Source organism: Apodemus sylvaticus, chromosome 13 (genome assembly GCF_947179515.1).
Source record: "Apodemus sylvaticus chromosome 13, mApoSyl1.1, whole genome shotgun sequence".
In the NCBI taxonomy this organism is placed as follows: domain Eukaryota; kingdom Metazoa; phylum Chordata; class Mammalia; order Rodentia; family Muridae; genus Apodemus; species Apodemus sylvaticus.
The window spans coordinates 83,370,216-83,384,423 of NC_067484.1; the positions used below are offsets into that span (position 1 = coordinate 83,370,216).

Consider the following 14,208-nt stretch of genomic DNA (forward strand, 5'->3'; position numbering starts at 1 on the left):
CTACTAAAAAGGCTGGCAATTCAGATACTATAGCACTATAATATATATTGGTTCATATAGCTTTATCCTCAGGGTTTTCTTTATTTTAAAATTAAGCCTTTGTGTGTATATCTGTTAGTGTTAATATAGGCAAGAAGAAGGGGTCAGATCTTCAGGAGCTGAAGTCAGGAAAACTGAGATGTGAACTCTTGAAGATCAATAGGCACTCTTAAGCAGTGAGCCATCTCTCCAGGCCAGTCCACTGTCAGGCAATGGCAGACATGTTCATTTCCTATACAGGTTTGCTTCTCTTGCTGGTGGAATAACAAATGTCAATTTATCCTTATTAATTTTAAATAACTCAGTGACACCAGGCTGTTTTTTTTTTCAATTGTGCTACAGGTATTTTACCAATTACTGGTTATTATCCACCTACATCTTTTTAGTCTCTACATCAAAGAGGCACTACGAGAGGATGCTGTCAGAAGGACAGAATGAGGACCCATCTCTCTTCATCCTTCTTTCCTTTTCTCTCCCACTTCTCCCTTACAAGTGGACAACATTCACAGTAGGATGATGGGAACATATCAGTGCTCACATTGGAAGGGCAAATTATCTCTATCACTACTTCATGACTGTTCCCTGCTATTCCAGTCAGAGCTACAGAATACTTTGAAACTGGCTTGTGGTGTCAGACAGATAGATACCTTAGCTTGAATACAGTGTGAAAGAGAGGTTTCTATTACTGTTTGTTCTTTGTGATCAATCAAATAACAAAATCTTAACAACTGTCTACATCACAGAAATTCAATAAATATTAAAATATGTGTAAAGACATGCAAGGTAAGATGGTTGCAAAGGCTGGGCATAGCACACACTTAATAGATTTTCTACTCTCTAGATTTTCTACACTATACATGGTACTTTTTTGGATAGAAAATATGCTTGTCCTGAAAGGAGCAATTATGGTTTGCAATAAGATACAAAGGTGGGTGAGCCAAGGAGTACTCAAGGAAATAAGCTATTTACTATTCTTTCAGTGATTTCCCCAAAGCAATTTCCCTAATGCAACTTCAAAGGCAATGCCAGGAAATCTAATTTGGGTCACATTTGCTGGATATATGTGGGTCTGAGTTATTCTGTGAAGTAACTAATCACATGTCAAATTAGGGAAGTCTGCTTATCCCTGCTTTGAGTTAATTACTGGCTGAGGGCTTCTCCCCTATCTTCTATCTCTGCCCAATCACTAAAATCCTCATCTCCCCTGGAATTCAGGGTCAGTCATTAGCAAAACTTCTACAATCTCATCATTTTCTCTGAACCATTATTTTGCCTCCTGATTGACAAATCTGGGTTCTCTCTGGTGTGTACCAGGACCCACATGGTAGACTTTGTCTTTTGCACACATCTTGTACTACTGGGCCTGGAAATAGGATGTAGAGTGATCTATGCAACCTTACTGTTCCTTTGGACCATTCTCTGTCCCTGTTCATTGGATGCCCCAGTATTGTGTTTCATGTCGTTGGAGCATAGGTATCAGTGTGACTCATTCTGGGAGCATACAAAGGATCAGTCCACATCCAAGCTGTTGAACCAATAACGTTTACTGTAATTCATTACAAGAACAACAGATTACTCAAAGGCAGTTAGACCACAGAGCAATCCCTTCCCAGTCAGTCATTTTCCTCTTATAAAGTAGCTGCCAGACTCTTAGAGGCCAGCCTCCTCTCTCTCCTGTTATAATGCTTGAGCCAGTGAGTATTGCTCATGGGTTACCACAGCTGTTCTACTTCAAGGTACCCTTGCCTCTGCTCAGTCAGGTAAGGTAAGTGTGCTGGTTATAGACTTCTGTGGCTAACTGTACTTTGTACCTTCTGTCCAACCCTCCATTTCTGGAATATTTTAGCTCTTACTCAGTAAACTTTATCCATACTACTCCTATTGTATTCTTCAGCTTCAATATTTATGAAGATCACTCTTGAATTCCGTACATGCAATCCATCAGATATACTAGCAACATCTTGCTTAACCACTGTGGAAACCATACATTCTCCATTCCTTCATTCTTAGGTTGCATCATCAACCACATTTAGCAAGACCCAACAGCCATTGAATCTACCTGTGGTCCACAATGTTAACTCTTGAGAAACCACAGTATGGCTGCTGTTCTATGACACCCAACATTGATAAATGTAAGAATATGGCCTTAATGCTTTCAAATGCATAGGCAGATTTAATTATTCTTTTTCTTAGGTCTGTGAGAGCACTTCTCCTATACAAACTATAGCTTACTAAACTGACATCCTTTCCATAGAAAACACTGAAAAGGGCAACTTCTTTATGTCCTCTCCGTACATGTTTATACAGACACCTCTCCTACTGAGTTTCCTGCTGACTGCTTTCCATTATGCCTATACTGTTAACTAAGCCAGCTTCCTCATCTGCCTAGATATCATTCAGTCATCTTCTTGGGCACATGACAGTACAACATCCTTCCCATGGGGTCTGCTTATCCTCCACTGGAATTTTCCTACCAGTAAACAAATAATGACTCTGATAATTAGTCTTCATTAAGCAAAAACAATTGTATGGATTATACCCTACTCCCAAGCATTTCCCACTTCTTTTTCTCTACCTCCAAAATTGTTAAATCCTTGAGATTGTCTATACTCCTTTCTGATTTCTTTTCTCTAGCTTTCATGTGCCCATCACATGCAAGCTATGTGTAAAGACATCAAAGCTGTCTCTTTCTTAATCGTGTTTATCAAAAATGCATGATCCCAGTAGACAATGATTTCCCCATTGTTCCCACCTCTCTCTCCCCTTCTCCCTTTACACCTCCTCTCATCTCTGGACAAGGTTTCCAACCAGGACTGGCATCAAGCATCCTGTGCAGCTAAGAATGACAATGCACCCATTCTCTGAGTCCAGAGCTAAGCAGGTTAGACTGGTAGTTATTACATGGGAGGAAGTATTGCCATTTTTCAATCTCTCTTCTTAGAAACACATTGTTCTCTCATTGTTCCCATACAAAAAAAAAAAAAAAACCATATCCTAAATCTATCTCTTTGTAATCTTACTTACCTTTTCTTAGAGACTCTCCAACCTCTTGAAAGTCAACTGCCCTTGGGCTCAGCCTTTGACCCTCTTTTCCTTGTAATTTACCTTTAGAGACCTCAACCAATTTCATGTCTACAAATAATTCCAGTAAACAGAAAATCTCCAGGTGTCCATTCTTAGCCCCACATTTCTCTTACATGTCAGCAACCATTTATCCCATCTGGGATCACAAACACAATTTCATGTTGCACACCCTAACCTGATATCCTACTCAAGAAACCTTCCCCAAACCAATTCCCATTAGGAAATTTAACATTCTAGGAAGGACAGTTGCTATCTATCATGAAGTTGACAGGATCTAGAACCGCCTCAGAGGCATATCTCTGGGCATGTCTGAGAGGAAATCTCTTGATGAGCTTAACTGAGATGAGAGAACCCACTGAAATCTGTGGCTTGCACTATTCATGGGGCTAGACTCTCAGGTAGAATAAAAGCAGAAAGCAGGCGAAACCTCATCTGCTTCCAGAAAGCAAGTGCAATGCGGTTGCTGCTCCAGACTGCAGCTTCCACGCCTTCTTGCCATGGTGAACTGCACACTTAAACCATGCACCAGAATAAACACTAACTTTTGTTCAAGCAACAATAAAGGTAAGTGATCCAGAAGCTAAGGTATTGAGGACAATGCTATTCTTTGTCCACCCAAAGTCTAGATTTGAACTTAAGCCCTTCACTATAATTCTACATTTGTTAGCAGCTCCATTGGATCCCTCAAATATATCATGACCACCCCATGCACTGCTTTTCTTTCCCTGTCAGCACTGTCCCCTTCCCACTAGACAAAAGCTCTCTAACTCTCCTCCCTGGTTTTTGTAGATGTATCTCACTTTCTTTATACTTGGTGATTACAGTAGAATTCCATAGAGGCCCATTGTCTTTCTACCTGAAAACCATGTAATGGTTTAGTATCTCATTTAAAATAATATCTGGATACCTCAAGGTACTATGTAATATACCCCTGTGACTTTGTATCTTATTAAAATCTCCCTTGTGTATCCATCTCTTGCTATTTCTGTAATATTCCCAATACTCTACTGTCTCTAGGTCTTTATAATTGCTGTTCCCTCTACACAGACCTCTCAACCCGTAAATCCTGTTCCCTCATCCCACAAAGGAGTTTATCCATTCCCAAGTAGAAACTTGTTTATTTCACTTCTTCATATCAGTTGTCACCATTGCATAAGCAACAACCTTTACCTTTTTCTTGTGTAATTGTCTGTCAAGTTACTCAATTTTCACTAGAAAGTTCTTTTTTTTTTTTTTTTTTTTGCTGTTTCTTATTGATGAGAACAGTATTTGCAGCATTTGGATCATAGAAGATGAGAGCATATGTTGAGAGAGAGAGAGAGAGAGAGAGAGAGAGAGAGAGAGAGAGAGAGAGAGAGAGAGAATATGAGAGAGAGAATATGAGAGAGAATATGAGAGAATATGAGAGAATATGAGAGAATACAGACTACTCACACACATACAGTCAGCATAACATTAAGACTGACCCAGGTAGACTCCCCTCCAACATGTACAAACACAAGAGGAGACCCTACTAGCCAGTCCATTTAGAATGCCAGAGCTCTGTCTCTCTGCCTGGTCAAAATACTACCCCGGTGGCAAAAGGAGGGTTCAAAAGGGAGAGGAGCATGGATACTAACTCAAGTACACCATGTATGAAACACTGTAGCCATCTAGTAAAGACAGAATCTCTTTGAAATGTTGAGCCTACAAGCTTGTTTACAGTTCAACTAGAAATGAAGTAGCATTTGGCTTCTGACACCTAAAGAGCACACAGACTGTTAAAGGGCTAGGTTGTTCACTATGCTAAGAGCTAAATGGATGACTTGTGCTTATTACTGAAATGCTATATTTTTGCAAAGTTTGTTTGTTTTAAAATAATTTATTAATTCCTATGAGTCCACAGATGGGAATGTAATGTGGTAGTCTTCCTCCCCAGGAGTGATCTGTGGCCATTAGTGGGACCAGAGAGTTGGCTGAGGTTCAGCACAGTAGCTTCTGTGGATTGAAAATCTACCGTACATTGTCTTGATTTTTTGAGGAATAGCAACACTAACTTTAACTAACAATAAACAAATAACAAAAACTAGAGTCATTAGGCATAAGACAATGCTGATCTTAGTCCATCATTGAAATAGAAGTAGAAACACTACCCGACTCCTCTCTAACTACCTAGGAGTAGTATATGGATTCTGGTAACACCCAAGAAAGTTATTCAGGAAAGGGACTATTTAAAATAAACAAAAGGGGAAAGAATATCATAGTTTTCTTTGGTGCTAAGCTTTTAAAACAAAAATGATGGACAGTAAGTCTTAAGTGATAAAAATGCAGCAGAAAATTGTATCTGTAATGGTGGAGTAAGCCAAGTAGTGGCTTCTCACTTAAACAATACCACTTTTAAAAGAGTGAAGGTGTGTTCACGTGCAGGAGTCAGGTGTACTCACCCCTGTTCTCCTCTCCATTGGCACTGGCCTCTGCCATCTCAGCGCCATCCAGGTCTGGGTCACAGACTAGATCCAACGTTCCATCCACTGGGCATGATGACTCCTCTTTCTGTATGATTGTTGAAAACAACAGCAACAACAAAATGATTTACAAATGTATTAGCAACTGAATGCCACTGAATAATGTTTTCAGAATCCTGAGGTATCATCAGAATTATATGTGAGTATGAATTATAGTACCAGTTGACTTTCAATGGAAAAATTAGTCCTTAGGATAAAAGAAGGGAAAAAATAGAGCATTGAAAAAGCACCATCACTAAGGTAAATGTTTCTAGATAGTCCTCTAAAATCTACACACAGGGATGGAAGGGCGACACAGCAGTTAACATCACCTCCTCTCCATTTCCAGCACCCACACAGTGGCTCACAACCGCCCGCCCGTAACTGTAGTCCTATGGGATCCAATGCTCTCTTCTGTTGTGCATGCATGTAGACAAAACAACCGTATACTTAAAGCAAACACCTACATAACTATGAAAGAAACCTAGACACAAGATCTCCTCTTGATATATATAGTTTTCACTTTTCAATCCTATGTTTCTTCTGATAAAGACTAATGGATAATGGCTCAGAATTTTGACCAATAAATGAAACACCTTGGAATCTATCAAAAACAAATGGAAAAATACAAGTAATTTTAACATTCTTGTATGTTTTTTTTTAATAACATACAATGTAAGACTAGTTACGGAAGAATTACTTTGCCAGGTATATCTCTTGGCATTAAAAAGAAAAACTTTTTCAAAGGAAATTAATGAACTTTAAAAACAACCCATCACTTATTACAACAATAATGTGTTTTTAATTTAGCCAGTCTTGTAGAACACACCAAATCCAGTTATTATAGTAGATTATAGTTATTTTGGTAGATCATATTCTTAATTATTTTGGAAAAAGCTACGGTTCTGAGGAATTTTCTATTTCATTTGTCACTTCCCACTCTCAAGAGCAATGAGGAGTCCACTAAACAATTAAGTCGCATTCATCCAAAGCTTCTTCTAATATTGAACTACATGCCTCATAGTTTAAACTTTTTATTTTCTATAACACATATGTTATACACACACATTCATTATTGGTAGAAAACAAAACAAAACAAACAAAACCCCCAACTTTCTCCAGCTTATTACTTGCTACCACATGGAATATCTGATTTAAATCATCATAATCTCATACAGGTGCGGAAGTGTACAGAACTGACTGCAGGAGGTCAAGATGTGTCTGGTAAGTTTGCCCAGCAAACCCTCCCAGCTGATGCTCTGCGACTTTCCTCCCTATAAGTCTCAGAGAATGCAGAGGTTCTGCGGAGCTACAGCTCTTTCCACTCCCCCATGTTATAAAGAAAACTCCAAGGTTTTCCTTAAAGAAACCTGGCACCATTAATCATTCATACAGAACCCTTTCTAGGGCATCCAAAAACCTTCTGGGCACAGAGGTCATTCATAAAAATCCAGTTGTATTTACCTTCATGTATTTCAACACAGTATGCAAAACAATCCAACTTACTTTGAGAGCATAGAGGCCCGACTTTCCAGGGATTTTGAAGAATGTGCCATCCCCTATGCGTGTGTTACTGTGAAGCATGGCATTCAGGCAGGCTAAGGGAGAGGTTCCACTGGAAAAAGGAAAGCATGCAGAACATGAGCCCAGCTGAGACACAACTTATTAAGCAAAAGCATTCTGAGTCAAAAAAAAAAAAAAGAAAAGAAAAGAAAAAAAAGAACGAAAGAAAGAAAAACCTCTTTACATGCCTTCTTAAAATATCTTCCCACCCTTGAAACATCTACATTACAATGAAGGGCCAGTCCAGTTTCCCCAAAGTTAATCAGATTCATCTGTTTTACAGGCTTCAGGCAAAAAGTCTCCTAAACACAGATTTTGTTTTTATTCACAAGGCAACCAGCATTTTACTTTAAAGAAACCAAGTCTCCAACTTGGCTTTATGTGATGGTGTTTTGTAAAATGGCATGATGAAGCCTCAGTTTTAAAATATTTCAGATAACCTAGTGGTTGCACTTGAATGATCAAAAAAAAATCTTCTCAGAGACTGAAAAATAACAAAAGAATAATAAGAAACCAGTGGAGAACAGATTTGAAATTATAAGTATTTAGGCTGCTCCTAGTATCAAACTGCTCACATGGTAAATATAGAATTTGCATCTATGTTCTTATCTTTCATACAGCTTCTACAATGTCATATGTGGAATAAAGAAATGTGTGTTTGAACATTTTGTACAAATAACAATCACTTCTGTACTATCTATGTGATGCAATGAATTGTTACAGCAATATTTAAAGAAAACAGTTACACTTATGATTGAAAATATTAGCAAATTCACATACACATGCACAAACATTTGTGGGTTGTCCTCAATTCCTTACAAAGATGTTAATTAAATGTACTGTGTGTGTACTGCAAGCTATAAGTGAAAGATGTAGACATTGCTTTAGTTTAATGGCTATGTGCACACACATACCGTGTGACTATGTGCATTTTATTTACCAGTAGTCCAAAAGATCAGTATTTGGTGAAATCAGTATTGAATAGAACTTCCCTGCCCTACTCCACAAGCCCCTTAAGACTTAAATGATTCTAACCTCAAATATTTTGAAACAAAGGAGCCTTTAAGATATGAATTTTCAAATTTTGAATTATTAGGTTAAACTAAAATTGTATGCTACTAACTTTTGCTAAAAGCCAAGATGATTAAATCTCTTATTTACTATGAAAGCGTGTTGGTAAAAATTAAAAAAAAAATTGCTGAACTGCAGGAACACACTATTGCAAGTCAGCATGGATATGCATTGTATCCTGAAGGGTTGGAAGCATTATAATAATGTGAGTCTTTATTATTTTAGGAAGCAGCTTTTCTGTGCCAACATATAAATATAATTCCATTGGGTTTGACAGGAAACAAGAACCCTAATATAAGTCTGGTCAGAGGACATTGTGACTGTAACCGTTGACTCACGTGGGAACCACTATGGCCTTGTGTAATGTCTCTCTTCATGAAGATCCTACAAGCTCACTGCCCTCATTTCATTCTTTTCCCTGATAAAAGATGTTTGCTCATATATAAGTGGGACCAGCCATAGCTATAAAGACAAAATAGATTCATCTCCCTAGAACTCTCTCTCTACAAATGAATTCCAGATAAATAATGCAACACATTACACTGAGCACTGCAAAATATGCAATTTTTATATCCACTATCCAGACAAAAATCTCAGAAAAAAAAATGATGCTGGGAATGAGTGTGCCAGATTTCAACAGTTTTAAATTAGTAAAATTGTCAGAATTGTAGACTTTCTGCAGGGACATGCCAAGATGTTAACATGACAAGTCACATAGAATGTAAGCCAAAAAAATTACACACTATAGATCTTTAAAGCTATAACTTAATACAATGGTCCAGCTGACATCAAACTCCACAATAGCATTCCTGCTCTTCATACAACATTATTAATGTACACAATTCCAGGTGTGTAGATTTAGAACATTAAAGAGGAATGTAGATTTAAAGGCAACTGAGAATACAGAACAAATATAACACCACTCCAGTTTACGTTTTCTAAGGTAAACATGATTGCAGATGATAAATTGGCCATTTAGTAACAGCTTCATGCTATGGTTAGTGTCAGCTAAGGTCATACAGACAGTAAGCTTTAATGGGTACAAGTACATTAGTAAGTTATATTGTTTACTAACTTAATAAGCTCAAGATTTACCATGGAAAAATTTAAAATATATAATTCACAATTGTAAGCTGATAACACTCTAAAGGATTAAAAATACACCTTTTAATTTCCCTAAATATTTTCCAAAAGAAACAAATAAAATGTTTTGATTTAAAATTACATTCACATTCTTGATGAAATAAAGTTTTTTTGCAATTCAAGTCAATCTGATTAGTCATCCCTATGGACTATGTAAGTTCTTAATTGCATTTCTATATAAAATTATCTATATATCATTATTTTGATATATCTCATTTAAAAACAATAAAATGTTTTCATCTAAAGATACCAATGTTTATTAAAAGGAATAAATACAATATAATATATTCAATGAGAAAAATACACCTTTAAAGTAGTCTAGCCTACGTCTTTATTTATTGTTATTAATCTCTATTCCATATTCTAGATAACTCAGCCTTCTTTTCTTGAAAAACATGTGTGTCATCTCACTTAACTGCTGTATAAAGATAAATGAAAGCCATATTTGTATAATTTTATTATTCTATATTCATAAAATGTAGAGTATCACACACACAACTATGGCTATGAAGGAGGTTAAAACACATCTGCGCCCCCAGAGGGTTCTGTACAGTTGAGACAAGCATTAATCTTGACCATCAGAATTGAGCACATGAGCTCCAAAACAGAACATATATTGTAGGCGGAACCATAAAGCATCAACATTTTAACAAAATAGTTCAAAAATATCAGGAGCTACTTACTTTCTAGCAGGATACGTTGGAGGAATGGTGACATCCATTGGTGAAAGGGAAACAAAGGACAAAGAAGGAAATAAAATTAGTTATGTCATACAAAGAACAATTTACTTCACCATGTCAATAAGTAAGACAATGTTTGAGAATGGGACTAGAGTCTTGGATTTGGCTGCCTTGGGGAAGAAAAATTGAAACATTAGGCTCTAGGGTGACTGTGACTCCTTTGCTAAATTTTCTAAGATGTTTCCACTTTACTGACAATGTGCATCTATTTCCATATGAAAAATATAAGAAGAAATAAATAGGCAGGGTGTTTGCCCCCAACCTCTGCCTCACAGGGCCTGTAACTGGGCCGTTTGCTCTACACCTGCCAGAGAAGAGCTACTGTGCTTGCTGGCTTTCCCCTGGACTCAAGGCTTGTGGAACCCTTCTGGTTTGTTTCATTTCCCACAACCCCTGAAGCAGAACAGGGGTGGAATTTGGAGGGAGGGAGCAGGCATAATTTAAACTGTCTAGACATCAAAGAACCCCCAGAGACACTTTGCAGAGCTCCGGTGCTATGTGAAATACAGAAAAACCGTTTCTTTCTACCATCCAATTGCTGATGGAACACATAAAATTTACTGACAGCAAATTCTGAGTGCTGAGAATGGACAGCATGTCTATTTAAGTAATGTTAAAAACCAGGAAGGATGCTGGGAAATGTGACTGAAAGAATTCTGACAAAGACTATCTCAACTGCAGGTGTCCACTCCTTCACACATAAATACACATAGTATTTCAGGAGAATATTTAAGTCATGAAAATCTTAAACTATTTTATTACATTAGTGTGGCTTTTGATAAAATGATAGAATCTCCTTCTGGTAAATGTTTTTAAATTTCATTTTTCAAATATATGACTATGAAAAATCAATGTTATGCAACTTAAGTCTAAAGACTCAAGAAGTTCAATAAGCAATTATGTAGCACTCTTATTAGAGAAAAGCTATGCTAAGTGCTATTAATATAAATAATTATATGTTCACTCTCCTTTATGAAAGGAATGAATAATAACTTCTTACAAACATTTCCACTGTAAGGTTTGATAAAATAACTTCATTTTATAAAGAATATTTTTAAGAATAAATGATGTGATATCTGTTAATACACATTAGAGTATAAAAATAGATTGGGGTTCTTTTGGCTTACTGGTGAAAACTGAGCTGTTTATGCTCAGAAAGTGTACAGTTAACTCTACGTCATATTTTACAAATCACATTCTTGAAATATTAAAAAAATGAAAAATGCATCTTTGGTTATTTTGGCTATTTGAATGCTTACTACAAATAGGCCTGCCAATGGAGAAGAATTGATCATATTGGCAGTGAATGAGTTGCCTTGTGGGCATATTGACTAACACAAGGTATGCAAGTAATACATCAGTAACATAGATGATTAAAAACACCCTAGAAAATCAAGAACACACTAACTTGCAGCTGTGAAATATTACTGTCACTAAAAACCAAAATACTTTCAAAACTAGATACCTGTGAATACATTATGTGACTAATCAGTGTGTGTAGAATGACAGATGAATAACCCCACCACAGAATGTGCATTTCACAGGACTGCAATAACCCTGATGTTTGGATTTTGAGAACAGAATCTACATGATTTGTGGAAGAAAGTCTCCAGGGAACCCAGTGGAGTCTGAGAGGTGGGGAATAACAGGACTGGAATTTAAAAAGTGTAAAATAAATATGAACCAAAGTGAGACGGCTCAAAGAAGACATGTTGTAAATTTATATGGGAACATATCTACATCATAATTTTTCAGTACAAGACATCAAGCCCAGAGCTCTGCACATATTAGGCAAGGATTCCACCACTGACTTTTATTTTCAGCTCTTCCATGACTTTCAGTATTCATTACATCTCTAAGGAAAAGTTAAAAATGTAGTCTTATCTTAATACTCCTTTATCAAGTAGAGCCACCTAGGCAAGAGATAATTATCAAATAGCATGATTTAATTGTGTTCCAACTTAATGCATACATTTTAAGAAGACACTTCAGATTTAAAACTTTAACACACAGCTCTGATTGCCTGTTGGCTTATATGAAGAAACGTCTTCTTAGAGTATTTGTTATTCTTAGTATTGAAGGCTAGAATTTTCTCCACTATATAAAGCCTACAAGTCTGGCTAATGGACTTCAGAAACCCATAGAAACACTTACTGCACTGATATGTCATCATGGAAAACAAATTTTTCTGTGGAAGGACAAGAGTTTACTCACTATTTTAATTTATTAGTGTCCAAGAAATCTTCTAAATTCATTCTAAATATAAAAGAGGATATAATCTATTATATAAATTTCAAAGACTTTGTTTAACATAAGGCAAGGTTGCTCCTACCAATTACAGACATTTTGTGGGGTATATTCCACAAGGGCACATTGACACTGGTAAATGCCTCATACAACTGCTACACACTGCCATGCCACCTGGACTACTAAAAAAAGTAGTCAAACATAACAAGAAAGACTCCAGAGTCAGTTGAGGTACAACTGAAATTGGGCTATTTGCGAAATGTATCATATTTAATCGGACTATTATGAAATAGTAACTTTTGCTATTCCCATTTTGTATTTGAAGGACCTAGATCATAATGAGATTGAGCTAAAGCATTGATAAATTTGAGGTTTATGTTGGTAAATTTTAAGTATTTGAGGTCTATCTGGCTATTTCAGAGATCATGTAAAAACTTGGCTAGGTAAAGTTTTATTTAATTTCTATTCTTTTTTTTAACCTCATAGTAAATAACTCTCTCTCTCTCTCTCTCTCTCTCTCTCTCTCTCTCTCTCACACACACACACACACACACACATACACACACACACACACACATACACACACACACACATACACACGGAACTTGGTGAATAGCTTGTTCTACGTAATATTGAAAATAAATGAGAAAGATAGCAATGTATATCTGTTATTTTGATCGTCATATATTCAGAGCACCTATAGGATGTCTAGGCCTTTGCTATTATTCTCCATATTCCGTAGGGTCACCATAGAGTGTCAACACAATCTTCAGCCTTATGGCTGTGACTGAGGCCTGAACACTAAGAAAGATATCAAATGACAGCCAAGTTCTAGACCAAATTCAGACTTTATTCCTAGGCCCATGCTCTCTGAACCATCAGGCACTCAAACCACAGAACTGCCCCTCCCTAGAATACTAGAAGGAAAAAAGAAAGAAACAAACAAAAGCCAGATACTGTAGATGTTAAGTTAGCGGAGCCTGCCTTCACTTGACACTGCTTATGACAACCATTTCCTAAGGCTTGATTTCAGATGTTATAACGAGCTGGCCTGTAGAAGGTAATGGCTGCTTGTCTTCCTTAGGTAATACTTGTCATGAAAATTAAGGAAGAAAAGGCTTTGGAAAAGCAGAGTGGAGAATCCAGACCCATAATTGAGATGCCTCTGTAGAACTAGATCATTAAAGAAAAAATTTCTATTCATTGAACAAACATTTGCACAAACCCTATATAAGTCAAGCTAATCCTCAAATAAATTTACACTCTGACAGTGCTTTGCACATAATAGAAATGTATGCTGAGCTGAGATGAATTTTCTGAGTACATATGAAAGGACAGGGGAATCAAGAGAGGCAGCCTTAAGGCATGTTTCAAAGCAGAGGAAAATCATTTGGAATTTAAATGCTGCCTTTAGTGTACTCCAAGGGGATAACTGCCCTTAATCCAAATGCAAGATTTGGATTACACCTACAGTCAACCCATGGAAACTTTGTATCATTCCCCATCCACGACAGGACACAGGACATGTTCCCAAAGAGAGATTTCCAAAAACTGGTCTTCCAAAAAATAAAATATTGAATCCATATACCAGTGGGCAGACATTAAGCCCAGCATGATAGACTGGTGTCATAGTAAAGTGGATGTACACACTGTGCTCTACCTATAGCTCTCATCCTTTCAGACAGTGACAAAAGCCTAACAGCCACAGTCCCACAGCCATCTGTGATATACTAAGCCATGCTCCAAACAATGCTGCAAAATGGCGTTGGAAAACACAACTTGTTATGTCCCCTCCTCCAAATTAACCAAATAAATCAACAATGCATATCAAAATTAGG

The 14,208-nt window shown here is 36.9% G+C and overlaps 1 protein-coding gene across 1 annotated transcript in view; it reads right to left on the reverse strand.

The window, feature by feature from the left end:
- Positions 1 to 7,205, reverse strand: part of Asxl3 (ASXL transcriptional regulator 3) — a 107,091-nt gene extending 99,886 nt beyond the window's left edge. The window contains exons 1-2 of the mRNA XM_052155944.1: positions 7,113 to 7,205; positions 5,547 to 5,655 (exon numbers count right to left, since the gene is read on the reverse strand). Of these exons, the coding sequence (XP_052011904.1) occupies positions 5,547 to 5,655; positions 7,113 to 7,190 (187 nt within the window). The 5' untranslated portion in view covers positions 7,191 to 7,205. The remainder of the gene's footprint in view (positions 1 to 5,546; positions 5,656 to 7,112) is intronic.
- Between the last annotated feature and the right edge of the window lie 7,003 nt (positions 7,206 to 14,208).